This window comes from Acinonyx jubatus, chromosome E2 (assembly GCF_027475565.1).
Source record: "Acinonyx jubatus isolate Ajub_Pintada_27869175 chromosome E2, VMU_Ajub_asm_v1.0, whole genome shotgun sequence".
Classification (NCBI taxonomy): domain Eukaryota; kingdom Metazoa; phylum Chordata; class Mammalia; order Carnivora; family Felidae; genus Acinonyx; species Acinonyx jubatus.
Genome location: NC_069396.1, coordinates 41,149,437 through 41,177,422, shown reverse-complemented (window position 1 = coordinate 41,177,422; position 27,986 = coordinate 41,149,437). Strand labels below are relative to the sequence as shown.

The 27,986-nt window shown below is 48.9% G+C and overlaps 2 protein-coding genes and 1 long non-coding RNA gene across 9 annotated transcripts in view; 2 read left to right on the top strand and 1 right to left on the bottom strand.

The window, feature by feature from the left end:
• Positions 1 to 48: 48 nt before the first annotated feature.
• Positions 49 to 27,081, top strand: SLC7A9 (solute carrier family 7 member 9). Of its 6 annotated transcripts, none has more exons than XM_027044589.2 (14): positions 91 to 192; positions 748 to 905; positions 2,688 to 2,835; positions 3,116 to 3,358; positions 3,733 to 3,858; positions 4,090 to 4,189; positions 4,914 to 4,958; positions 5,422 to 5,545; positions 7,090 to 7,193; positions 13,186 to 13,282; positions 14,361 to 14,510; positions 23,290 to 23,464; positions 25,209 to 25,322; positions 26,777 to 26,947. In XM_027044589.2, the coding sequence occupies exons 2-13, from the start codon at positions 810 to 812 to the stop codon at positions 25,271 to 25,273; spliced, it is 1,473 nt and encodes a 490-aa protein (XP_026900390.1). In that variant the 5' UTR covers positions 91 to 192; positions 748 to 809; the 3' UTR covers positions 25,274 to 25,322; positions 26,777 to 26,947. The 6 variants fall into 6 exon arrangements, with proteins under 6 accessions (XP_026900386.1, XP_026900390.1, XP_026900389.1 ...); XM_027044588.2 differs by having other exon boundaries at positions 25,665 to 26,947; XM_053211395.1 differs by having other exon boundaries at positions 25,422 to 26,947.
• Positions 18,212 to 19,541, top strand: LOC128313332 (uncharacterized). Its single transcript, XR_008293913.1, has 2 exons — positions 18,212 to 18,833; positions 19,135 to 19,541. It is a non-coding gene; the product is annotated as an uncharacterized LOC128313332 (long non-coding RNA).
• The window catches only part of TDRD12 (tudor domain containing 12), a 71,544-nt gene continuing 69,498 nt past the window's right edge, over positions 25,941 to 27,986 (bottom strand). For both annotated transcript variants that reach the window (XM_027044581.2, XM_053211394.1), the window contains one exon: positions 25,941 to 27,948. In XM_027044581.2, coding sequence (XP_026900382.1) covers positions 27,857 to 27,948 — 92 coding nt within the window. In that variant the 3' untranslated portion in view covers positions 25,941 to 27,856. The remainder of the gene's footprint in view (positions 27,949 to 27,986) is intronic.

Sequence of the window (27,986 nt, the reverse complement as noted above, 5' to 3'; positions counted from 1 at the left end):
TGCTGTGTCCAAGCTTCATTGCTTAAAAAAAAAAAAAAAAAAAAAGGTGTTTAATAATTACCTTCGTTGACCTCTGTACCTTCTGGCTTCCTCCACTCCTGGGCACAAGACATGGCCATTCCTAGGGCGCGACAGTGCAGACGCAGCCGCCAGCCTCGCTGGGCGGCTCCTGGACTCTGCGAGGTCAGGAAGGTAAGGCCCGAAGGGCAATGGGAAGGTTCCCTACTCTCCTGGCCAGAGGCTGAGAGGGACTTTATTTGGAGAAAGGGGACAGGAAATGACTGCCAGCTAGTGAGCCTCGAGCCGAATCTCCTCAGCATTCCATGCGCGGTCTCACTCAATGAAAAGCATCCCCTTGGCCTGCCCCAGGCGCCTCTACTCTTGGGCAACAACTACGAGGAAAGCGGTCATTCCTCGCCATTGATGCCACTGAGTGTATTCCAGTATGTTCTAAAATACTTCTTTTTACTTTTGGAAAAAAGAAGCTGGAGGTGGAATGACTTTTGAATGCATCTTTGCTGACGAGCAGGAGCTGACTGGTGGGGGCGGGGGGCCTTGGAAAAGAGCCCGGGACCCCCCTTCCCTGCAGCGTCAACAGCAGTCAGGATGGGGTGTTAACCCTGGGACTGAGCAAGTCTACCCTAAAACAGTAGCTACTCATCTGCTTTTGGAGTCAGGCCCCACGGGCCGGGAGGGCTGCGAAGGAGAGCCCTCGCTGAGCCCGTGTCTGCATCCTGTCCACTACAGCATCTGCTGAGTCGAGGCCCATGCCCTCCTTGCATCTGTCCTAGAATTGGCAGGAGGGGAACATGGAGGAGACAAGCCTGAGGAATCGGAGAGAAGATGAGAAGTCCATCCGGAGTATCCAGAGTAAGGAACCCAAGACCACGAGTCTCCAGAAGGAGGTAAGCTTGGTCCCTGGGCACCGGCCCTTCCCAGGTCAAGGGCAGCAAGAAGGGGCCCCGGTAAAGTCCCTGCTGATCCGCGTTGTAAAGCACATCTCTAAGTGAGCAGTTCTTTGGACGTACCTCTCTCCCTCTGGCCAGTGAACTTAGCATTTTTTTGCGAGGTTAACGCATGTGCTTCTGTGTACCTGGCGAGTACCTGGAGGGGCTGGTGTTTGCCCAGACCGATGGCCTCAGGGTGGGGGGTGGGGTGGTCAAACAGGACCTTCTGATGTTGGGATCCCCTCTATAGTGTCTTTACCAAGAATCTGCCCCTTGTGTGTCCCTCATATTCCTTCAGTGATGGGAAACTCATTCCGCTTTAGTGAGTCTAACAGGGATGGTGCGTGTAACGTGGGTCTGACATGGATGAGCCCTCTGAGACGGAATGTATGTAGTAATGGCTGGAATCGGAGGTGCCTGCGCCCTAGAGGGGGTCAGTGTCACATGGGGCTGGCAATTTTGCTGCAGGGAAGGGGAGCTTTGTGGGGAGGGGGGAGTGGAGACAGAGCGGAGCTCGATGCAGGTGGATGGGTGTGGAAGGACAGCTTCAAACTCACAGGATGAGGAAGGAGAGTTCCAGAACAAGATCAGAATGGCTTTGAGGGCCCAACTAGTGGCCTGAGCTCTGGGCGGAGCCTCCAAGAGCTCCCATGCCTGATGGCAGAGGGGATGGAGGAGGGATTTGGGGGACAGCACCACTTGACTGTGGGTTGGCCTGGGAGCTGGGGTCCCTAGGAGTGGCTAATGCATGTTCCTGCCCACCGAACAGCACAGAACTAATTCCAGGTGGTCCTCAAGTCATTCCTAAACTCAGGCAGCTTCGGGGTGAACGCTGAGGGCCTCTGGGCTGGTCAGCCACATGGGCCATTAGAGGAGAAAAGCCGAGACCAACCCGCTAGTGCACCCCGGCCCCGAGGCCAGCACAGGAGCTGACCCTGCTCCCGGGCCCCTCCCCAACTGCGTGTGACCCTTGCTGGCAAACCACGGCCGGGGGCTTCCGCGTTCACTGGACTCAACCCGCGTAATTCCGTACATGATGTGCAGATCTTCAGTGTTCAGTCTGATGGGTATTGACAAACCCCTCACCCTAGAAAGCTCCCTCTTGTCCCTTTCCAGGTGGACTCCCCACCCCAGCCCTGAGTTTCTATTCCCATAGGTTAGTTTTACCTGTTCTTAAATTTCATAGGAATAGGATTCCACGGGACGTGTCCAAAGCAGGGCTTGTCGCTAGGAAGCTCATACCCTGCAAAACGGCATCAGAGAAAGTTCACAGCCCCCAGATGTTTCTGCGCCTAGAGGCCTGGGTTTCTCCCACCTGTCCCCACCTCTGCTCCCGAGAGGCCAGGGCCCCTGGTCAGGACCCCCAGCCCTGATTTCACTGTTTGCTAAATCAGCCTTCACCGTCTGGGCCCCTTTGTCAATAAGAGTAGAGGTTGGGAGACTGGAACCTGAGCCGGGTCTACCCACTCTGGCTGTATATCCCTGGACAGTCACGTGACCTTTCTGTGCCTCTATTTTCTCCTCTGTCAAATGGGGTCATGAGGCCGTGGTGAGGATGCATGGACCTGATGTAAGTGAAGCCTGGTGTTTTGCTGCAACAGCACAGGCCAGAAGCGCCTTCACCTGGGCTGCGCCGGCTGCACTGAGGGAGGGGAGGGGGGAGAGGGCTGAGGGCTGCTGTCTCGGGCCGCGTGGCGTCCTGGGTGGTGGCACTAATGCTCCCCCTCCCCCACATCCAAGGTGGGCCTGCTCAGCGGCATCTGCATCATCGTGGGCACCATCATCGGCTCTGGGATCTTCATCTCCCCCAAGTCTGTGCTCAGCAACACGGAAACCGTGGGGCCCTGTCTCATCATATGGGCGGCCTGTGGGGTCCTCGCAACACTGGGTAACAAAGACGCCCCTCCCTGGCGAGCTCTCCCTGTGGAAGGTGGGCGCGGGCTGTGTGAGCACAATCTGTGTCCTGGCCTTGCTGTTGCCAGGGGTTCCTTTCGACGCCCGCGGGCAACCAGGTGTAAATTGGGCTGCTCTGGAATGAGCAATGGCCAGAACTCAGGGCGGTCTGCGGAGAGGGCCATGGTGGCCCGCGTGGGCGTGGCCCAGAGGGAGGGGGTGACCAGGGCCACTCCTCACCAGGGGCCTGAGGGGACCCCCTCTCTGTGTTCCAGGTGCCCTGTGCTTTGCAGAGCTTGGCACAATGATCACCAAGTCAGGGGGCGAGTACCCTTACCTGATGGAGGCCTTCGGGCCCATCCCTGCCTACCTCTTCTCCTGGACCAGCCTGTTCGTCATAAAGCCCACATCCTTTGCCATCATCTGCCTCAGCTTTTCGGAGTACGTCTGTGCGCCTTTCTATTCGGGCTGCAATCCCCCTCCGGTTGTCGTGAAATGCCTGGCTGCCGCTGCCATCTGTGAGTACCCGAGTGTGACGCTCCGGGCTGGGGTCAGGAAAGACCCGGCACAGGGGACGTGGGGAGGCAGGCCTTGGCTCCACCATGCCCAGAAGAAGGCCGGTGGGCCTGGAGGCACTGGCGAGAAGCAGGGCAGGGTCTGGTGGGGGCCCAAAGCCCTGGCGGTGGGCGATCGTCCCTCAAGGCAGCACTCACCTGGGGACTGGCTGCTTCTCCATGTCGTGGGACTCAGGGGTCCTCGCCGGGCACACCTGATGAATGAGGCAGTGGAGAGGACAGGATCGGGGGCAGGAGACCCTCTCAGGCCCCCGGGAAAGGAGGGAGGTGTTGAGCCCAGGGACGCACGACATCGACCCCACTCTGGCCCCTTCCAGTGCTCATCACCACGGTGAACTCGCTGAGCGTGCGGCTGGGGAGCTACGTCCAGAACGTGTTCACGGGGGCCAAGCTGGTGATCGTGGCCATCATCATCATCAGCGGGCTGGTCCTCCTGGCCCAAGGTGACCGGCGGCTGGAGGGGAGGGTGGGTGCCACTCGGAGGTTGTGCTCTGAGGCCTGTGTCTCAGAAAGCCTGGCAGGAGTTCAGCAGGAAACATCTGTGGTTTCTCTGCTTTTCAGAGTCTGTCTGATAACCTGAGGCCACAATTCCTGTCCTTCTGTCCCACGGAGATGAGGCAGGATCCCAGTGTGGTCCTCTGACACCCACAATCCACTGTCTGACTTAATTACAGGGAACACAAGGAATTTTGAGAATTCTTTTGAGGGCACAAAACTGTCTGTGGGAGCCATCAGTCTGGCATTTTATAATGGACTCTGGGCGTACGATGGATGGTAAGGTGCCCCCCATCTGGTTGGGATTTCTCAGGTACGATGCTGAAACCAAGGAAGGCAAGGACCTTCCCTTCCTCGGGCTTGCGGGGGGGACCCTAAAGTTCACCTCCACGTCTCCATTTGGTTCAGCACCCACCCCCCCGCTTCTGTTCTCCTCGGACCCCACAGACGCTGAAACCCCGAACCCTTTCCCAGCCCCGCAGCAGGCCTGAGCTAGAAGCTTCACTGGACACAGACAGGCTCAGCCGAATTGGAGGCCGTCAGAGCTGCCCAGGCACTCAATGAGGCACCAGTTCTCAGAGGCACTTCCATTGCACCCTGGGAAATGCTAGGTGTAGTCGACGAGATTCCGTTTATGTTCCGTGAGGAAGAAGCGTGGCCCCCCAGGACGCTGCTCCTTCCCTCGTGCAAAGCAGATTTCATTCTCCTTCCAGACAGTGACACTAACAGTTTTTCAAAGCAGCCTGGGGACTCGTGCCTCCCCAATAATTCTTGAAAACTTCCATGATTCCCACAGAGGGCGAAGACTTATCACTGACAGACGTGCAGACGTTGGGAGCCCCACCATCATGGGGCTTTCTCCAAATGACATTATCCTGGATTCCTGCAGGAGAATTTTCTCTGTGGTGGAGGGTCTTCAATGAGGCCAACCTTTGCTTTGTGTTTCACAACCTTAGCAAAGAAAGTTGAAGTTATGTTACTTGTGTGCCTTTTCTTTCTCTAGGAATCAACTCAATTACATCACGGAAGAACTTAGAAACCCTTTCAGGTAGCAGAACTGAGTCAGGCGGGAGACGGTGGGCCAGCAAGCACGTTTCCCTTCCCCAAGCACCAAGTGGACCCCTTCCATACTGCAAATTGTTCCTTATAAGCTCATGTATATCCGCTCGTCAGAGCTCGGTTTTGCTGTGGCAAAGTGGAATCGTAGCAGAGAGGATGAATGAACCCCAACTTTATCCTGGGCTTATTTTGCTTTATGAACAGTTCGACCTCCCCACCCTGGAGTCTGAGAGTGGGAGGGTTCTTGCTCATTTGAAAATGTCACGTCCCACAGCCCCTGCTTGTGGGTGGGCCTCCGGAGGCAGCAGTGACCCCCGCCCACCGCAGGGAGAAGTGGACGGGCAGCTGGGTGGGTGGGAAGAAAGGACTGGACAGAGACAACAGTCTTGTGAGGCTGTCACGGGATGCTCTGTTTGACCCTGGGTCCCTGCCCCTCCCCCCGCCCCCCCCAGAAACCTGCCCTTGGCCATCATCATCGGGATCCCACTGGTGACAGGCTGCTATATCCTCATGAACGTTTCCTACTTCACCGTGATGACTCCTACCGAGCTCCTGCAGTCCCAGGCGGTGGCCGTGGTGAGGACCCGGAATCTGTGGGGAGGGTGCTGGGGTCTGTGGGAAGCTGAGATACCCGCTCGAGATGAGGGAAATAATCGTCTAGGACATGGGCAGAGGGAGGGATAGCTGTTAGGGACAGCAGCAAAGACCCAATGCCATGGAAGGCCGCGGGCAGGTGGAAGCTTCTGTCTGTGACCTGGGCACACGCACTGAGGGCGGGTGGAGCAGGGCCGGATTTCCCCGGGGTTGGGGTTTTGACAGACACACATGTGCGTGAGAAAGCGCAAGGGAGGGACGGAAGGAGGGAATCAGAACAACAGACTGCAAGTTAAGCTGGTCAAGGAGGGTCTCGATGACAAGGGGGATGGGTGTGAAGGTCCGCAGAAAAGGTGGGGAGGGCCCCACATGCTTGAAGCCTTGTGGAGCTGGGGTGGGACAGGAAATGAACTGGAAACAGGAGACAGGGAGCAGACGCCATCTTGGTTATGATGAGGTCACTGACCACTAGGACAGGTGGCTGAGGTGCAGGGAGGACAGGGTCGTGCTGAGCAAGGCGGTCAATTCCTTGACCCCTTGACTTTGGTGAGGGGCCACGGTGTTGGAAGGAAACTGGGACGAAGAATTAGGACAGGGAGGAGTGGAGAGGAGACTTCTGTTACTCAGTGTTAGACGGTGGGGGACAGTGAAGCATCCCAAAACAAAGAGCTGACTCCATACAGTTTACACAGCGTTCTATTCAGGATAACTTCCTGACAGGGGAATCCGGCAGAAGTTGATCAAGGCTCTGCGCAGTTATTCTCTGCAAAGTCTGGGCCTTGGTCCACAGATTTGATAGAGCGAGGGGATGCGCAGAAGGGCACTGGAGTGAGATCAAAGGGCTAGCATGCACCCAGTTGCCAGCCAACCTTTCATGACAACCTTGTGGCACCACCTGTGCACCAGGAAGGGGAAAGACCGTGTTCTAACAGAGTCCTGGGAGGGCAAAACAAGTCTCCTCCCATCCCAACCTTGGCAGGCATTTTTTTTTTAATTTTTTTAACGTTTATTTATTTTTGAGACAGAGAGAGACAGAGCATGAACGGGGGAGGGGCAGAGAGAGAGGGAGACACAGAATCGGAAACAGGCTCCAGGCTCCGAGCCATCAGCCCAGAGCCCGACGCGGGGCTCGAACTCACGGACCGCGAGATCGTGACCTGAGCTGAAGTCGGACGCTTAACCGACTGAGCCACCCAGGCGCCCCCTTGGCAGGCATTTCTAAGGGATGTAGGTTACCGGGAACGTGTAGCCCCGGAGATCACCCAGAAAACATGAACACGACAGACGGAGGGCCAAGGATGGAGTATCATCAGCTCTGCTACAGTTCAGGAGGTGGGGGTGGGGAAGAATAAGTCGTTTTCTTCTGGAGAGGTTCTCTACTTTCTCCTCTCCCGGAGGGATTCAGAGCCAGTGCCCACCCAGGGGTGGGGGCCTGGGCCCCCCGGGGAGAGCCCAGCAGCTTCCTTGGGACCCATGGCTCCTGGGGGCTGTGCGAGACCTCAGGACTCCTCTGCTTCTCTCTGCAGACGTTCGGCGACCGCGTTCTCTACCCGGCCTCTTGGGTGGTTCCGCTGTTCGTGGCCTTTTCCACCATCGGTGCCGCCAACGGGACTTGCTTTACGGCAGGCAGGTAGGGGACCCCAGCACTCACCCTGGGGCAGTGGGGGGGGGGGTGGTGGCAGTGGCAGCAGGGCCCATTCCACACTTGAGGAAAACAAGACCCAGGGTGAAAGTCCTTAGGGCTCTGCCAGGCTAACACATCATGGCATAACAGAAAACACAAAGTCTAACTGGAATTTGAGTAGAAGCCTAAAAAAAAAAAAAGAAAAAAAGAGAAAAGAAAACCCAAAGTCCTAGAAAGGGAGCAAAAAGCTTGGCCGAGCTTGCACACTGGCGCTGGACCCGGTGGCCCCACTGAAGCGAGGCCCTGGCTTCCTTGTCGGCGGGGAGCAATGTTGCCAACTTCACCAGGCAGTTTGGGGACACAGGGTGACAGGCACGCTGGGGCAACTTTTCACCTCGCCCCGTCTTTCACCTAAAAATATTTCTTGAACATCTTCCCATGTGAACATACACATAACCTAGATCAGGTAGTCCCAGCTTAGGCTTTCAGGCCACCTTTGTCACTACTCAACTCTGCCAGTGTAGCTCGAAGGCTAAGAGCTGGGGTTCCGTTCTGCCCAAACTGTATCCACACAAGCAGGCATAGCTCACCAGCCCCTGCCAATCCCCTGGACCCTCCTGAACCCTCCTGGCCTAGAGACAGTTAACAGCGGTGTTGTATTCCATTTTGCGATGTGGCACGACTTAACCTCGGCTCATGGGCTGAGCGGGGGTGGTGGTCACAAACACTGACGCAGGGAACATTCTGGAACACGTCTCTGCCCCAGTGTCCAGTGTTCTGAATGGATAGATTTCCTGAGAGTGGAATCGCCAAAGTTTCTGTGCTTACACACTCTATGCCACAAAACCTTTCTTCTGAAGCCGCCGTCAAAGCACGGGTTGTGCTGGTCCAGCAACATTCGTTCTTCAAAAGCGTTCGGCTCTTCTGGATTCTTTGCATTCCTATAGGAATTTTAGAATCTACTTGTTAATTTCTACAAAAAGGCCCTCAAGGACTTTGATCAGGGCTGCGTGGAACCTGCAGATCAGTTTGGAGACGGCCGCCATTTTAATGGTATTGATTTTTCTTAATCTAGGGGCAAGGACCCGCTCCCTTTATTTAGGTCTCAATTTTTTTCAAATACAGTTGTTTCAATAGTTTTTGAGTAGTTTTGAGAGTATGTGGCTTTTGCATATATTCTTTCAGATTCACCTCAAAATATTTCATTTTTTTGCGCTCTTGTAAATGGTATTTAAAAACTTTTTTTCAGTTTCTGAGAGTTTGCTGCTAATATTGAGAAACATAATTTCAGTAGCTCTACTGAGGTTTAAATCCCATAAACTCACTTTGTAATTACACAATTCAATGATTTTAGTACATTTATTAAGCTGTGCAAATGTCCTCACAGTTCAATTCTAGAACATTTCCATCACACCAAAAGTTCACTCCAGCCTAATTACCGTTAATCCCTGCTCCCACCTCCAGCCCTAGACTACCACTGACCCGCCCCTGTGTCTATAACTTTGCATTTTCTAGACAGTTCACTTAAATGGAGTGATACAATATGCCATTTGCCTCTGGCTTTCTCTCACTCAGCATATTAGTTTTGAGGCTCATCCATGGCATAGCATATACCTGCTCGTTCCTTTCACCTGCTGAATCCTATGCCACTGTCTGGATATACCACAGTTTGTTTATCCATTCACGGGTAGATGGAGGTTTGCATTGCTTCGAGTCTGGGCTATCATGAACAGTGCTGCTATGAATTCACACATGGGTTTGTGTGGACATATGTTTTCGTTTCTCTTAGATTCCCAGGACTAGAACTGTGGGCTCATGTAGTAGATCTGCGATCAGCTTTTACAGAAATGGCTTAACTGTTTTCCAAGTTGGTTGTTTCATTTTAATTTCTATTAGCAATACGTGAGCATTCCAGTTTCTCTACATCCTCACTAACACTTGGTGTTGTCTTTTTAATTACAGTCTTTTTAGTGGATATTATGTCATTGTGGTTTTAACTGCATTTCCTTAATTACTAATGATACTGAGCATCTTTTTATGTGATTAGCCATTCATGTATCTTCTGATGAAATATCTATTCAAATCTTTTGTCCAATTTTTATTTTTTATGTTTTCAATGTTTGTTTATTTTTGAGAGAGACAGTGACAGATTGTGAGTGGGGAAGGGGCAGAGAGAGAGGGAGACACAGAATCTGAGGGCAGGCTCCAGGCTCTGAGCTGTCAGCACAGAGCCCGACATGGGGCTCAAACCCACAAACCGTGAGATCATGACCTGAGCTGATGTCAGACGCTTAACTAACCGAGCCACTCAGGTGCCCCTTTTGTACACTTTTTAAATTGGGCCATTTGTCATCTTATCGAGTTGTAAGAATTCTTTATATATTATGGATACAAGTCCTTTATCAGGTATCTGACTTACACATATTTTCTCCCAGTCTGTGGCTTGTCATTTTTTTTTTAATGTTTATTTTGAGAGAGAGAGAGAGAGAGAGAGAGAGAGTGCGTGCACACACCCATGCACATGAGCTGGGGAGAGGCAGGGGCAGAGGGAGAGAGAGGGAGAACCCCAAGCAGGCTCCGTCCGCACTGTCAGCACAGAGCCCTATGGAAGGTTTGATCTCACAAACTGTGGGATCATAACCTGAGCTGAAATCAAAAGTCCAATGCTTAACCCACTGATCCACCCAGGCTCCCCAACTTCTCTTTCTTAATGGTGTTTTTGAAATGCACGTTTTTAACTTTGACAAAGCCCAGTTTGTCACCGTTCATGTGTCACGCTTTTGTTGCCATATCTAAGAGCCTTTGCGCAAGCCAAAGTCACAAAGATTTTTTTCTTTTGTTTTACCCTAGAAGTTCTATATTCTATAGGCGTAGCCCTCACATTTAGGTTTATGATCCATTTTGAGTTAATTCTGTATCATTCATGTGCCTGTGCAGCTTGGGGGTGGCCTGGGACTTGTGCTGTATTGAATTCTGTTGGAGAGAATTTATTGTGGGGTCAAATCTAAGATTTTTGCTTCCTGGTTTCTGAGTTTCCTATCTCACATAGACAAACTTTTCGCCTTTCAATAACACCTACCCGTGTTTTCTTCCAGTATTTTACTTTAGCTCTTTGATCAATCTGGAATGTATTTTGATATGAGGCATAAATCTCACTCCTCCCCCCGCCCCCAACCTCTACCTGTTGTCCCAGATCCTGTTGATAGTCCGTCCTTTCCCCTACTGGTTTGAATGATACCGCTATGCCCAGCATGCCGGGTTCACTCCATATCACCCATGGGCCCTGTCCTGGGCTATCACCGCGTGCAGACGCTTCCCAGCTCCGGCCACACAACACTGGGGAGAACCAGTGCTCCCATGTCAGTGCTCCACTCCTCCTTGCCTGCTCAGCCTTCCAGCCACACTTGCAATGATGGTCTCCGGTTCCAAAAGTCCTGCTTGCGTTCTGAGCACTTGGAATTTACGGAGGGCTGTAAGCACGGAGGGGTTTACAGCGTGAGGTCACAGCGCCACCTGTCTGTCTCCTTCCATCTGGCGACTCCTTTAATCCCAGGTTCACTGGCTTGTTCTGGGAACTAATCCGACGCCCTGTTTATGTCGTTTTCAAAGTTCAAATATGTACTTTTAATAGACAGGGCCCTTTGGCCTTTGTATTCCTGACTTGCGATTTTATCGTATTGTTGTCAGAGTGTGGGATCTTTATGACCTCACTTCTTCGGAAGCTTTAAGCGGCTTACTGCAGTTTTTATAAATGCTTCCCAGGGTCTGCAAAATAAGGTGTATTGTGTTCCCGCCGTCTCGATTTTTTATATCATCAAGCTTGTGCCTTGACTGTTCGAATCTTCTGCTCTCTGGGGATTTGTCAAGTTTGGCCTTCTCTCTCAAGGGCTCCTGTTTTTTGTAGTTTCTGGGTAGACGGCTTCCGTTTTCAGAGAAAACTCTTTTTGCCTTACGTTCTGTATTGTCCAATACTGATACTGCGGTCACTGCAACCTTTAGGATGCTGGTTTTGGTAACACATCCCCCAACCCTTGTATCTTCCACACTCAGCGGCGACGGCGGGCTCTGGCTTGTCTCTTTCAACAAGCCCCCCGGGGGCATCTCAGGCCAGGCCAGCGGCCTCTGGTCACAGTTGACGTGATTACTATTGCAGTGGGACTAATCTCCAAATATCGTGGGGTTTTCTGGCTTTAAAAAAAAATCATATTCTGATTATCCATCAAATGTCATTTTTTTCTTCTGCTGAGGTGGAAGTTGTATTTCTATTCTTTTAGCAATTACCCAGCAAATTGAACTCGAACACCTAAGAGTCTACTAGCCTCTCTGTTCTCTCCCCTCTCCCGCGAGGGCTCTCCCTTTCACATCGTCCAGTAGGTGAGCTACACCTCGTCTGTCAACCTGCCATGTGCAGGACAAAAATTAAAAATCCAATACTTATGATGGGGTTCGTGAGCAAATGGCTGAGAAAGAATTCTTGAAACGCGTTTGGTGCAAAAAGGTGATTTTATTAAAGCACGGGGACAGGACCCAAGGCAGAAAGAGCTGCACTGGGGTTGTGAGAGTGACTGATTATATACTTTTAAGCAAGTTTCGAAGGAATTTGGAAGCAAGGCTTTCAGGACCTTGAGGGGCTAGCTGCTGTTAAGATAAGGTTACTTTTAGTCTTTAATCGAACATCAACGTGAAGGCACTAAGGCAGCCACGAGTTCCTTGAGGAAGGTCACACTCTGCACGTTTCTATCGGTGGTGTGTATCAGTGGGCTGCAAGCTGTAAGGAGATTTCATTGCAGCTACGTTTCTCTTGCCTTTGTCTCCCTCGTCACTCACATACATACCATCGTGTTTTACTGCTGTTTCCTTAACGTTGCTTCTTCAGTCAACTCCTTCTGAGTTCAGTCCCTGTTTGTTTGTTGGAGTAGACTTCTGAATAGTTTCCAATGAGGAACGGAGAGCAGAAAATGTGCCGTAGTTATTGTTTACCTACACATGTACTTACTAAGTCAGTCGCCTTGAATGGTAGTTTAGCTACACAGCACAGGAATCCGAAAACCAATTTCCCTCATCGCCGAAAAGATTCTCATTCCACGTCTGTTATGATTTTGCGTGTCCTAACTTTGTAGCTAATCTTTTAAATTTGGAAGCTTAAAAAAATTTTTTCCTTCCACTATAATATTTGTATCTGGGTATGTTTTTTTTTTTTTTTTTTTTTTGTCTAGAGCTGGATTTAATTTGAAAGTTGTTTTTCAATTCCATGAAAGCTCTCTGCCCTTCTTTGAGTTTGCCTTACCCCGTTTAATATATTTGGGCTTCTTCCTGTTTCTTAATTTCCTGTCTGCATTTTCCATTTCTCTACACTTCGTAACTCAGATCTGGTTTCTAATTTATTTTTTTCACTGGCACCTCGTATATCAGTTGTTGATTCTTAAATTATGGTAATTTTGTATTTTTTAGAAATTTTTGGCATTTCCCCTTTTTTCAACATTTTAAACCTCATCTTTCAGATTACTGAATCACCAGGAGTTCTTGGGGGCGGGGAGTCTAAGCTACTTGTTTGCAGTCTGCTGACCCACCCTTAACGTGTTTTGGTTCAGGTTTTGAAATATGGAAATTCTGTACAGCTTGGATTTAGGGAGTGCCAGGCTCCCCTGTGTTTGCTTCTGTCGGGTGCTCTGAGCACCGGGGTCCACTGCCCCTAGACTGGTTTTTCCATTTGCTTCTTGCCTAACTTTTGAGGACACAGAGCAGGTCGAGTCTCCCCCCAGGGCAGCCCCCTGCTCTTCCCCATTCATGTGACCCACGGTACCAGGATGCATTGCTCTCAGGAGCATTTAACCGCTTCACCTACTTCCCCCAAACTGACTCACCCCTAGAGACCGACTCCCACTGACAGCACCAGGTTCCGATTCAGTCCCTTTCTCCGTGGCCTTGGTAGTGAAGCCCGGTGATGGCACGACAGTCTGCACGCCCATCCACGGGTGCCGTATTATCACTTTTCCAGACTTGTGTACGTGGCGGGCCGGGAAGGCCACATGCTTAAAGTGCTCTCCTACATCAGCGTCAGGCGCCTGACTCCAGCCCCTGCCATCATCTTTTATGTAAGTATGAATTCCGCCATGAAAACACCCCCTTAAAGACAGAGGGGCCCTGAAGTAAATCAGTATTGCTAAGCCCAGTGGTTTTCCAAAGGCCCAGGTTCCGTTAGTCCTCAGCATGAAACAGGTATATGAAACAAGTTACCCAACGCCTGCTCCTCCTTCTGAGTTGATCCAGGAGACGCTGTTGGACTCTTCCAACCTTGTACCCTCCGTGAGTCTTACAGGTACATTTGTATGTCTGGATCCCTGCTAGCAAACTATACCAAAGCCCACTAGCTTACAGGGAAGGAGAATAAGGCATTTAATGAGGTTCCTGGTAACTGCTTCTTGTTATGACCCAGGAATTTAGACGGCATGGCATCGTTGAGCAGTAGAGGAAGCCCTCTGACATCTTCTGATTGGAGTTTCTCAGTAGGGGACAGTCCCTGGTCCTGTGCAACTGTCTCTAGTACCTATGGTCTCTATGGACCATCCAAGCCCAGCCTCGGGGCCAGACTCCTTCCACCTCTTATGGAGAACATTGCTCTCCATAAGCCTACACGCTTTGAAGATGAGGAGAGGGCCCAAATCACAAAGCCTAGGCCACACAGCCGAAGGCAGGGCGGGGTCAGACTAAGGCTGTGTTGCAGCCCCCGGCCCTTTCCCCTGGCAAAGACTTCCCAGTGGGAAAACGTATCAGAACACTGGAGAGGTGCCTGGCTGGCTCAGCTGGTAGAGCCTGTGGCTCTTGATCTGGGAGTTGTGAGTTCAAGCTCCACAGTGGGAATAGAGATCACTCAGAAAAGTAAAATCTTATCAAGAAAAAAAATTTTTTTAAAAATCTGGTGTGATAAACATGTGTGTTTTGTTCTCCCCCCGCTTGAAACTGCAACTTCACCGAGTTCTTTCCATCAGGCCTCGGGGAGAACACCCATCACAGCCAAAGACTAGTTTAACCCCACCTATATGGGATATGTAGGTTTCTGTCATGCAGACCTTTCCATCCACAGGAAGCACGGCTTCCTTAGCCTCCTGTGAAGTGACAGGGACCACGTTTTTATGTACAAGTGACCGAAGAATTCACTCTTCTTTCCACTAGGGCATCATAGCAACTATTTATATCATCCCTGGTGACATAAACTCATTGGTCAATTACTTCAGTTTTGCTGCATGGCTGTTTTATGGCCTGACGATTCTGGGATTGGTTGTCATGAGGTTTACAAAGAAAGACCTGGAAAGGCCTATCAAGGTAAGTTTCGTTGCCTCAAATGTCACAAGTGGCTTTGATTTCTTGAAACGGATTAGAGGTAACTACACTTTAAAATCTAGGGGCATGCTCTCTATTTCCAACCGGAGTGGAGTTTGCTCCTGATTTCTGGCCCCAGACCCATTCCTGTGCAGGCAGCCACTAATAGTCCACATATGCGAACTGTCTGGGGCTCCCTCCCTGCACAGCTCCCCGAGGTGGGTCTAAGAAGAATTTATTTTGCTTTGCTTATGTTAGGGGCTTTTTGTTTTGCTTTGGAAACAACAATACGATTGAATTCTTATAAGAGCAAATGCAGATATAAGAAAAAGGTTGGGGGGGGGCAGCACCTGGGTGGCTCGGTCGGTGAAGTGTCCAACTTCGGCTCAGGTCACAATCTCACAGTTCGTGGGTTCGAGCCCCACATCGGGCCCTGTGCTGACAGCTCAGAGCCTCTGTCTGCCCTCCCCCCCAACTTGTGCTCTCAAAAAAAGAAAAAAAGTTAAAAAAAAAAACTTCTTAAAAAAAAAAAAGGTAGGAAAGCTGAGGACTTAAGTAACTAGGACAAGAACAGGATCATGTCTTTAGCTTTAGGATGTTGTTTCAGAAGTGTGCCTGGTGGTCTTTCTGGCACTGAAGCTTGCCTGTGGCCAAGTCTCTGAAGTCAGCGGAGACATGGAATTTGGCATTTCCACTTCCATCGGGTCACCTGGCAAGCAAAATCATGATGGTAGAACAGATTTTTTTTTTTTTTTAAGGAGATTGAAGTTTATTGACTATAGCACAAGAGAGCAACGGGCAGGTCAGCAAAGCAGAGGCTGTCTGCTGGTGGAACAGATTTTTCATCTGTACAAAATCCCTCAAACGAAAGGTATTTGACAGAAAATAACAAAGGAGGTAGGGGAAAAAGAATCTAACACACACGTACAGTTGGAGTCCCTGATGAATGAAATAAAAGCAACAGAATTCTTTTTTAAAATTTGTTTTAGATTTATTTTTGAGAGAGGGCACACAATAGAGTGGGGGAGGGGCAGAGAGAGGGGGAGACAGAGAATCTGAAGCGGACTCTGTGCTGACAGCAGGGAGCCTGATGGGGGCTCAGACTCACAAACTGTGGGATCATGACCTGAGCCAAAGGCGGATGCTTAACCGACTGAGCCACCCAGGTGCCCCAAGCAACAGGATTCTTAAGAACTGTAATTCAAGGAACGTGTATTAGGGTCAGAAAAATAGAAGGGGGACCGAGAGAGGAAGGGATTGGAATCAGCATACCAGAAGTCGTATGACATCACTTATCGACTCAGAACTAGAAGGGGCAACCGGGAAATGTATTCTGATTGAACTCTGCAGCTCTAGAAGATCATGCTGTGGGTGTCCACTCCCCCTCCTCTTTCCTCCCCCCACCCCAGTCCACTTACAAAGGAAAGAAATTAATACGGGCACCAAAATTCTCATCGGCAACACTTCATATCCCGAGACAGTGGAGCAACCAATTTATGGCGTTCAAAGAGAGAAAATATTAGCCAAAGATTTTATATCCAAACTGACCTCGAAGAATAAAGTTACCAATATGAAACACCTCAAGGCATGGACTGTTGCATGAGACCTTTGGGAGGAACCACCTAGAGAACGAGCTTCAGGAACCAAAAAGTTTGTGGCCCAGAACTGGACTCAGTGACGGCAGACAGGGAGACAAAAGAGGGATGCTAATATCAAGCCCTGACAATTTGATGCAAGATGGAAGAGAAAGCGTGCCGGGTAAGGAAAGCACGCCAACAAGACTGCCCCGGGGTGCCATCTGGAATTAGACGTGGGGAGGAAAGAGAAGAATCCCTAGCTAATTCCATTACTGCTTATTATAGACACTATGGAACAAAGAGATTGTAAGGAGGGTACGGTGTGATATCTTCTATTTATAATGGTAACTCTCGGAACAAAAACAGCATTTATAGATCCCAAAAGTTATATCCAAAATAAACACACACACACACACACACACAGACCATATTGTAAAAGACCCTCTCTAGAAAGACTTGAAACAAATCAGAATATCTTCCTGGTTAACATTTTCTTGGTAGGAGGCGTATTAGGGTTGTTTGCTGTTACTCTTGTTTTTTTTGCTTATTACAAGTTTTTAACACCCCCAAACTTTCTAGAATCTATAAATCTCTTAATAGTCCCATTTCCAGCTGCTAGTTATGTGGGAAAATTAATATTTAAGTCCCAAAATGTAATACGATGTTTTCAAGACGTGTGAGCAAAGTTTCAAATTGCGCTCCAAATCCAACACAAGTCAGAATCGTGTGTTCACACAGTGAAAAGTGAGAGTCACGTGCCCTCAGGTGCTGGGAGACCGTGTTACTGTGTGAACGGTAACCACTTGTTAACAACCAGATTCACTGGTTGGTCACCAGGAATCACTTTTAAAGCAGTTTACTTCCTGGTGTAATGCATGTGTTTATATGCATTTGCTGTGTTTTAGTTACATTTGAGGACACTGGTTGGGCATCTGGCATTTCCTGTGATACGTGTGGTATTTTTCCCCCGTTTAAAATAAGAGAAACAGGCCTCAGGTGAGAGTTTTCCCACAGAATGTCACTCTTCAAGGGTGGAAAACTGACAGTAAGTAGCAGTCTGCATAAAGGAATATAAAACAATGTGGAGCCCAAACCTGTCAGTTACATGAATAAGCTAATCTATTCAGTTTACATGAGTTTAAATCAACCATTAAAAGAAAAAGACTTTTCAGAGAGCGCCTGTGTGGCTTAGTCAGGGGCCAGCTCTTGATTCTGGCTCAGGTCCTGATCTCACGGTTCCCGAGATCAAGATCCGAGTCGGGCTCTGTGCTGACAGTGCGGAGCCTGCTTGGGATGTTCTCTACCCCCCCCCCCTCCCCTGCTCGCCTTTTCTCTCTAAAAATACATAAACATTAAAAAAAAAAAAGATTTCTCAGGCAGGTTTACAAAACTGTGAAAAAATTAAAAGGATATCAGCAAAGAAATACCAAGCAAATGAAAACACACAGACAACAAGATTTGTGATCTCAGCAAACAGGCACCAAGGCCCAAAGCACACTTCAGTGTCCTTCGTAATGCTAAGTGCTTCAGTGATGCTGAAGGCTAAAATCCACAATAAAGAGATCACAGGTATAAAAACCTAGTCACCAGATCACACGGTAGTCATTTTCATGAAGCAGCAACCTCAGAAAGTACAGCTAGACACAGACACACACCCTAACAGGAGACTTTAAAGTGGCTCCCTTCAGGGACGCCTGGGTGGCTCAGTCAGTTAAGCGTCTGACTTCAGCCAAGTGTGATCTCACAGCTTGGGGGTTTGAGCTCCGGGCTGACAGCTTGGAGCCTGGAGCCTGCTTCAGAGTCTCTGTCTCCCTCTCTCTCCGCCCCTCCCTTGCTCATGCTCTCTCCTAAAAATAAACAAACATTAAAACACATTTTTCACGCGTCTCCCTTAAGTCCCGGACAGACTCAGACATCGCACTGGTACAAGTGACAAGCCCTAAACAGCAGAACAAGGCAGATGTCAGAGACCATATCAGACTGTGAGGCCCCAAAATAGCAAACACACCTTTTCAAGTGCATATGGGACAGGGCTGAAAACTGACAGTCTTTGATGCCACAAAGAAAACCTTGAAAAAATTAGAAGTAAGGGCAAACCACATTCTCTGTAATGCAATGACACAGGAAAGTAATCTTTAAAAATTAAACTTTTCAACCCAACAGGAAATAGGAAATGAAAGTACACAATTTCCTAAAAATGACAATAAAAATAAGACATAATCTTAGGATCGGTGCTCTGAGAAAGTTTCGTTGCATTTAATACAACAATAAACATGAAAACAGGCAACTCAAAAAGCAAGAGAAGGAACAACAAAGAAAACTGAGAATGTAGAAGGAATGAATAAATATGAAAGACTTTAAGATTTTTAATTGGATTATCTGGTTTTTGGAATTTCCCTGAGAATTCTGATTCTGATGGGGTTAGTTTTAGTAACTTTACATTTTCCTAGAAAATTGTCCATTTCGTTGAATTTATTTACACTGAGTTGTACAAATTTGTTTTATGATTAAAAAAAAATTCCCATGTTCTGGAGATTATTTCCCCATTTTTGTTTCTTATTTGTGTGTTTGTGCCCTCATTTTTTTAAAAGGTTACCCACAGGGGCACCTGGCTGGCTCTGTCAGTACAGCCTGCACTCTTGATCTTGGGATTGTAAATTCAAGCCCCATGTTGGGTATAGAGATTACTTAAAATCTTAAAAAAAATTTTTTTTAATGTCAATTCATTTTTGAGAGACAGAGACAGAGTGTGAGCGGGGGAAGGGCAGAGAGAGAGGGAGACACAGAATCCGAAGCAGGCTCCGGGCTCTGAGCTGTCAGCACAGAGCCCGATGCGGGGCTCGAACCCATGAACCACGAGGGTCAGGTCGTGACCTGAGCTGAAGGCGGGCACTTAACCAACAGGCATCCCTAAAATTCTTAAATAAAACTTTAACAAATAGAACAGAATTACGTTAAAAAGATAATATATCATGAGGCGCCTGGGTGGCTTAGTCGGTTAAGCATCTGACTTCGGCTCAGGTCATCATCTCGCGGTTTGTGAGTTTGAGCTCCGCGTTGGGCACTGTGCTGACAGCTCAGAACCTGGAGCCCACTTCAGATTCTGTGTCTCCTCCTCTCTGCCCCTCCCCTGCTCATGCTCTGTCTCTCAATAATAAACGTTAAAAAAAAATTTTTTTTTTAAAGATAGCATATCATGACTAAGTCATGTCTGTGCAAGAACAGCTAAAGATCAGAAAATCTACTCTCTCCCAAAATACATAAACATTAAAAGGGGGGAGGGTGGCTCAGTCGGTTGAGTGTCCAACTCTTGATTTCATCTCAGGTCGTGGTCTCACAGCTCGTGAGACTGAGCCCCGTGTCTGGCTTTGCACTGGCAGCATAGCGCCTGCTTGGGAGTCTCTCCCTCTCTTCCTCTGCCCCTACACTGCTGGTGCTCATGCTTTCTCGCTCTCTCTCTCAAAATAAACAAATCTTAGATTTAAACAAAATCAAATATGGATTTAGTTCATGGGTAGATAGAATTCATCATATTAATATACCTATGGAGGAAAACCCTACAATCACCTCTCACGGATTTCACCAGATATGATTCAATATGCATTACTGATAAAAAACAGGAATTTATTACTATTTCCTTAGCATGAACACACACACACACACCCCTTCGGCAAAATGCTAACAGCTGTTTTAATTGAGAAGGTGACAGACACTACAGAGGTCCCCACTGAAGTGAGGCACAGGCGCCTTCCATGTCTGCGGTCATTTAGCTCGGTTTGAAGACAGTAACAAGGCAATGAGACGAGAAGGCAACTCGGAGTGGCAGAGCTAGGAAAGCCTTTCTAAAGTGTCGGACTTCCTCCTTCCCAAGACACCACATCGTGCCTCTGGAAAATCCAAAAGGATTAAAGAAAAAACTACACGGAAATATGGTCAAGTAATGAGACGTAAAATAAACACACTGAAATCAATAGCCTTTTTATACAAATGGCATCCACTTAAAAGATCATGAGTGCACTTCATTCCCCCAAACACATTAATTCGCGAGTGCCTAGTCGTAACCGCAGAGGGGAGGCCTCTTCTGAAAGACGGAAAAGGTCACCTCAACAAAGGAAAATTCACATGTGTTCTGAGTTAGGAAAAATCAGTATCCTAAAGATGTCACTGTTTTTTAATGTAGACATTAAAAAAATTTTTTTTAACATTTTGAGAGACAAGAGAGACAGAGTGCTAGCAGAGGAGGGGCAGAGAGAGAGGGAGACACAGAATCTGAAGCAGGCTTCAGGCTCCGAGCTGTCAGCGCAAGAGTCCCATGTGGGGCTCGAGCCCGTGGAAGCAAGCAAGATCATGACCTGAGCCAAAGTCAGACACTCAACCGAATGAGCCATCCAGGCGCCCCTTAGACATTTAATGAGGCCATGATATATCAGATCTTTTTTCTAGAGTTAGAGGAGTTGATTACAAAGGTCACACTGAAGAAGCAAGATGAACAGCCAGCAAAACAGAGAAGAGGATATTGAAATATAAAGGTTCTAAAATTTAAACATGATGGTGCCTATGCATGAAGAAAATCTAAATTATGGAAATTGCTTTGTCATCCAAGAATGGGCGAAATCTTTCCTAGGACTCAAAATCCAGAAATGAAAAGGGAAAAATGGACAAACAAAACCCAAACAAAATAAAAATGTATGCATTGAAAAAAAAAGAGGGAATTTTAAAACACGTATACGTAGCAGATGGGGAAAATACCTGCACTGATATCACAAAAAGAAAGGGGGCTAATACCCTTAATTTAAAGAGTTCCTACGATTGGGACGGGAATCACCCACATCTGAAATGGACAAAACATATCAACAAACACCAGATACGAAAAGACAGTTCAGAGAGCACCTACAATGATACTTAAAGATGAAGCAAACGAACCCCAACCAGCTCCACCTCCCGCCAGTAAGAGAATGCAGACCACAGCTCTGGTTGCCCATCAGTCGGGCAGACACCCCACACTCTGGCCACACTCCTCGGGGAGCAGCCCGCTCGCACCCGGCTGCCGGCATACAAGTGGTGTAGCACATTTGCACTTACCTTTTCACCCGGACACCCCATTTTGAAGTAATCTACCCCAAGGTGAAATGGGCAAAAATATGAAATATACACAAGATTACTTACTGCGGCAAAAGGTTCAGCACAACCCAGGAGTCAATCAGTGGGAGACCGGTTGATTAGATTTTGACACCTCCACGAACCAGAGTGGTATGCAGCAGTAAAAAACGGATATTTTTTTACTAGGTATTACTATGGTATTACTGTGGCCCTATCTCTGCAACATATTAATAGAAAAAAAGCCAAGTGCTGGGGCGCCTGGGTGGCTCAGTCGCTTATTTTTATTTATTTTTGAGAGAGAGAGACACACACCGAGCACAAGCAGGGGAGGGGCAGAGAGAAAGGGAGATACACAACCTGAAGCAGGCTCCAGGCTCTGAGCTGTCAGTGCAGGGCCCCACGCGGCGCTCGTACTCAACGAACCTCGAGATCACGACTTGAGCTGAAGTTGGATGCTCAGCCGACTGAGCCACCCAGGCGCCCCCTGGGTGAGTCTCAGGTCACGATCTCACAGTTCGTGATTTCGAGCTACGTGTCGGGCTCTGTGTTGGCATCACGGAGGCTGCTTGGGATTCTCGCTCTCCCCCTCTTTGCCCCTCCTCCACTCACACTCTCTCTCTCAAAATAAATAAGTAAACTTCAAAAAAAAGAAAAGAAAAAAGCAAAGTGCAAAACTATCGTTTATATGTTTGGTATCTTTTATCTGGGGGCAGTGGAAGATGAACATGTGCATGTATGGTTGCACTTCTATGTGTGTGTATTTATTTTCAAAAAGAAATAGGTCAGGGGCACCCGGCTGACTCAGTCAGTGGAGCATGCGACTCCCGATCTTGGGGTCATGAGTTCAAGCCTCACATTGGGTGTAGAGCTTACTTAAAATCTTAAAAAAAAAAAAAAAAGAAAGAAAGAATAAAGCAAAACTGGTAAGGAATTTTAAGTTATGTTTTTTTTATGAAATTTATTGTCAAAGTGGTTTCCATACAACACCCAGTGCTCATCCCAAAAAATGCCCTCTTTAGTACCCAACACCAACCCTCCCTTCCCTCCCACCCCCCATCAACCCTCAGTTTGTTCTCAGTTTTTAAGAGTCTCTTATGCTTTGGCTCTCTCCCACTCTAACCTCTTTTTTTTTTTTTTCCTTCCCCTGCCCCATGGGTTTCTGTTAAGTTTCTCAGGATCCACATAAAAGTGAAAACATATGGTGTCTGTCTTTCTCTGTATGGCTTATTTCATTAAGTTATAATATTTTAAAATTTAGAAGGGAAAAAAAATCCCTCAAAACTGAAAACAAATAAAGAAACCTTACTCTGTGACAAGTAAATGACAAAAGCACCCGGAGGAAAACTAAGTGTGGTATTTTGAATGAATCTCCCTGTGGGTTATACTCTGAGGTTAAAAAGAACTACAGGACATCTTACACTTCATAGCACCACTTACAGTAGTGGTCTGAAGATAGGACTGGTACAGTTACAGGCACGTTGTAGGACAAAGCAAGCAACTATGCTAAAGCCATTTAAGAAACAAGATTTTCAGAAGCGTTAAGAAAAAGTCTAAAGTAAGGAAAAAATGAAATCTTACCTTTGAATTGGAAATAGCAGTGTGAACTTGTGAATTTTTCCCTTTCTTGAAAAAAAAAAGTATGTTCGGTCTCTGTAAAAGAACAAGGAGTACTCCAACCCCCCAGATTATGGTTTCTAAACGCCATTTCCTACTAAAAGAAAACCGTTCCCTGGAGAAATGGAGGAATCCAGACCCAGTGGCACTGGCTTCCTCTCCTGCCCCTGAAGCCACTGACTGACCCTGGCGATTCAGAAGTGGGACAATGAGACATTAAGGGCCTCATGATGGGTTTAGGAAAGGAAGCGCTGCGTTCCAACGACCAAGTATTCTTGCCTCCAGACCCAACTACCAGCATGCAGGGAACTTTCAGGGAGAGGCGGGAGGGGGAGGGGGAGGGGGAGGAATTAAAATTACTGAAATTGGAGGAGGGGCACACAGAGTTCATTACATTCTTTCCCACTCAGTGTTTTGTTTTGAATGAAAACTTTCGGGAAGGACAGGAGTGCACGTGGTCAAATCATGACTCCATGTTGTCTCGCCTGCAGGTGCCCATTTTCATCCCCATCTTGGTGACTCTTGTCTCCGTGTTTTTGGTTTTGGCCCCAATCATCAGCGAACCCGCGTGGGAATATCTCTACTGTGTGTTATTTATACTGAGCGGCCTTATATTTTACTTCCTTTTTGTCCACTATAAGTTTGGATGGGCTCAGAAAATCTTAAGTAAGTACCAACACGGGGACTGTCGTGCTGTTGGCGAGGCGCAGACAGGCACAGCGTCCCGCACCTCACCTGTCCTGGTCCTACTGACTTTCTTGTCGCAGGATCTCAGGCAGCTAGCAAATTTCATCCTCTCAGTGTGACACCTCTGGGGTCCACCCGTGGCCTCGTCCCTTGTCCCCTTCAATTACTGTTAACAGGAAGGGACATCACCATCTGCTTTTCTTATTTTCCACCGTAAAGTACACACAACACTGACCATCCTAACGGTTTTTAAGTGTAGGCTTCAGTACGGATAAGTGTATTCACATCGTTGTGCATCCAACCTCCAGAGCCCCACTTTCTTTCGTCTGATACACAGACACCATCTGAGGCTCAGCAGCACCCCCGAGACACCCAGAACGTGACAGAGTCGGGACGAGGGCCTGAGCCTTCCAATGCCAGAGCCACAGCTCTCACCACTCAGCCATCCTGGCCCCTCAGCTGCTTTAGGGCAATTGTTAGGAAGCGTAGCTACGTTAACCACTTTCACTTTGGAAAAACAAAGTTGTGGTACCAAGTACATCAAGGGGCCTCTGCGTACAGCGCACCCGGGGGGGGGGGGGGGACACTCACAGCGTCACATCCTGTGCTGCAGATTCAACCACAGGGAGCCAGCCCCCAGCACCCTCGCCTGTCAAGGGTCCTCTGACAGCCCTTTCTCGGTCCCCCGCTCCCTGTACTGTTTCTAGAAGGCGGGAATTGGGCTGTGCAGTTTCACTCCGGGTCTATGCAACAGCCACCTAGTATCCATAGAGTAGATGTGACGAAAACAGGCCCCTTCTCCCTCAGCTTGTCCGAGCAGGAAAGCAGGGAAGCACAGCCGTCCCTGCAGGCACTCCTATCTGGTTTTACTTCCGTACGTGCGACTCGGGGAGACGTACGAGGTACGAAAGCAAAACCCAACTGCGAGGCGGTGAGGTTGACCCTGGACTTTCCAGGGGCCGCTCCCCAGCCCGGGCACTGCCTCACCTGGGAAACCTGACATAGGTGTTACAGCAAGAGCAAATCTGTTTCATGTTAACAAAGTGAAACCAAACCCAAAATTCGGCTTTATTGTTTCTACCGGGGACATTTTCCTTTCCGGAAGCAGCTCCCCCCACCGCACAACCTCTTTCCTCTGATCGAAGCCCGAAGCTGAGAGAGGGCTGCAGGCACACGACTAGAGACAGGAAAGTCCGGTGGTTACTGTGAGGACAGCCGTTTTCCCCAGGCCTTGGAGCATGAATTCAGATCTGATCATCCTGACAGAGAATCTAGCCAGGACGACTTACAACCTACAGGGACAAAGCAGGGCTTACCTCTGAGCTTTAGAAAACTTACTCCACCCGCTCCCTGTAAAAACTGGTAGGAAGCTGGGCTTGAGGAGGTGGAAAGAAGAAACTATCTGGATTTTAGGCAAGATGCAGGCCCGGTGCCTTCCAGCCACATATTCAACTCTTGGTCAGTGGTAGTTAAATATGTACACACGAGTCCTGCAGATCTTCCCTGTAGAGGACGGTGTTTGGTGGCAATAAAATAGCAGGTTCCCAATGCTTTTCCGGGAAGTAACTTACCTCCACAGAGCCACTGTGGCTCCCAGGATGGTTCTGAGCCCCTCGGGCCCCTGACCCCTGAGCGCAGCTCGAACAGAGGACACGGCCCCAGGGGGCGGGAGCCAGATTTCTGCGCCCCTCTGACCGCACTTGTTGACTGGCTTTTGCTCCAGAGCCCGTCACCATGCACCTTCAGATGCTGATGGAGGTCGTGCCGCCAGAGGAAGCTCCAGAGTAGCAAGCCCGGCCTCCCGGAGCCAAGTCCAAGCTGCGACGGATTTATTTGTGTAAGCGGTATTTGTGGTTATTTCTACCTGGTGTCTTCCCCAAGGAAAAAAAAAAAAAACACGTATTCAGGTGTTCATAACGCTGTTATGTTTCCATAGCATCAGTTCTCTGGGTGGGGGTTCTAGAGAGAACGGACAGGCGTTTGCCGAAGTTAGCAGTGAAGATGCAACCTAACTGAAGGCTGGCGGCCAGCCAAGGGCTCAGTGAAAACTACCACCTTACGACTGTGACGCTTCAGCGGGGGGAGGCACATCACATCTACTTAGATAAAGGGCACTCTTTAAACCAGGGACCAATAAGGTGTGTAAAAATACACACACGTTTTGCTCTGATCGAAACAGATTTTTAACACACTGAAGTACAGATGTTTTACTGCCCACCCTCGCCGCTCCCAGAAGTACCGCACCCCCGTGTCCGAGGCAGGTCTATCCCAGGCTGAATGTCGAGGCCCCCACTGCAAGACAGACCATCCAGAACCATCCGCAGCCTGGTGCCCAGGACAGGCCCCACCTCAGCCCTCACAGACACTATGGTCAAACCAGAAAGGGTGATGAATAAAATTCTAGTTTGCATTCGGCACTCAGGGAAAACACTGTCTAAAAAAACGTAAAATGGCATTTCTGTGAAAACGCTGCAATTTTATTGATATACTACAAAAAATATTCACACCACGACTAAGTATGAGAGCAATTTTAGAAGCATAGAGACAAAAGCACTTTCACTTTGCATTTCGGAAATCTTCCCCAAACATGAAATCAATATGTATTAATAGAACAAAAACAACTGGTCATTGTTTACACTTCACAAGTCGGTGCCTACATCCTACAGAATGTTATCCAGGACTTCAGGTAGTACATTTCAATGTCTGAAAAAAGAAGGCAAGATTGAAACCTACAGCCCTGCTCCCCCACCATTTCCCTTTGGCTGTCTGTGAACGACACGAGAGAACCAGAATCCACCCCCCTCCATTTATGCAGCTCTCTTACTTGCTCTTATTATGGGCTACGTTTTACAAAAGAGAGTGATTATAAGCGAGCATCAACGGCGGGTGGCCAACAATCACAAGAAAAGCCAGTGCAGCTCAGGAGGCCCGGCCACCAGTCCAAAGGCTCCCCCAGTGGGAGCAAAAGTTCTATTTACAGAAACCGACACCTGCTGAGGACATTACAAAACCTTTGCCAGCAAAGACCAGGACTTCCTACTTCCTGAAGAGCCTGCACAATTTAGTGAAGAAAAAGGACAATCACCACTGTACCCCATGTGTCCACGTGACACCTGCCGGTCAACCCACGGGAGTCACGGCAGCAGCAAGGGTGCGCTCCCCGCAGCGGGCAGGGGTCTGACCTCATCACCGAGGCACTGCACGGAACAGAGGCCCCTGCCTGGCAGCGTGCTGGGGCAACGCCCGAAGCGAGGGCAGGTCACACCATGAGCAGAATGTCTTATTTTACAGATGAGGAAACTGAGAGCCAGAGTGTGATCCAAACCTACTCACGGGACAGCCTGACGACAGAGTTTACCTATCGTTCCAGAGGTGGCTTATGTACCTGGGACAAACACAAATGCGGACACCTGTGCTTTCTGACGTACACTAAGAATAAAAATCTTGGGGACAGTCACGACAGTCATGTTCTGTCCCTTTTCTTTCCTGCTTCGAGGCACAGCAAAGCCGTGCGTGGGGCTCACATTCTGTTCCTTTCTAACTCTCCCAGTTGGCACAGACATCAGGCTCGGGGCGCCCCCACAGTCAGGTGGTGACAGGACACCCTCCTCCGGGAACCTCGCGACCCTGCAGGCCGCAACCCCACCCCAGGATGGCATCGTGAATGTCCTGGCTCCTCACACCCAGCTGTCCTGAGGGTCACCTCTAAGGCCCCACAGGTCCTTTCCAGATTCCACTAAAGACAAACCTCTGTCCCGTTCGCCCAGGACTCTGCAGCCCAGGTGGTTCTTCAGAAGCCGTAGCTTTTCCTCTAGAAAGCCCTAGGTCCGGCTGGGAGTTGCCGAGGCCACCCCGCTTTTACCCTTGGTCTATCCTAGAGCTTCACTCCGAGTTTTGCTGAATCCCAACTAGCTCATGGCTGAAAGCTCTGTTAGGCAGTGCTGAGCATGACTTTGTAAGCTGGAAACCTCAATTTCTATGCAGGACACCAGGTTTTTAGCAATGTACCAAACAGGTCTACACGAAAACACAAACAGACTAGCTCCAGAAAGTACAATTCATCCCTCAAATGCACACCGTGCTCCCCATCATTCAAGGCGAGTGTTAGGACGGGCTGCGTGTGACCAGTGTGGGATGGATGGCTCAGGAGGAGGCTGGGCCCAAGTGACAGCAGTGCGCACCCCCCCTCCCCCAGAGCCCCTGCAGCCCATCTCTCACCAATACCAATCCCAGTGCACAGGATGACACTAGGTCCTAATTTATCCTTGAGTCAAGGACAGGTTGGCCGTGACGGCTTGTTTTCTGAAATCCCAGCCACACGGTGTGTCCATCTCTGTGCGGTTCCGGCCACCCTTCTGGGTCTGACTCTGCTCATTCACTCTCACTTCCGTCATCCTCCGATGTCCCGTCACTGCTCTCAGCCACCTCTGCCACCTTCAAGGGCAGGTTTTTACAATTCACAACTATAAGAGATATTATTGAAAACCTTTTAACTACAGGC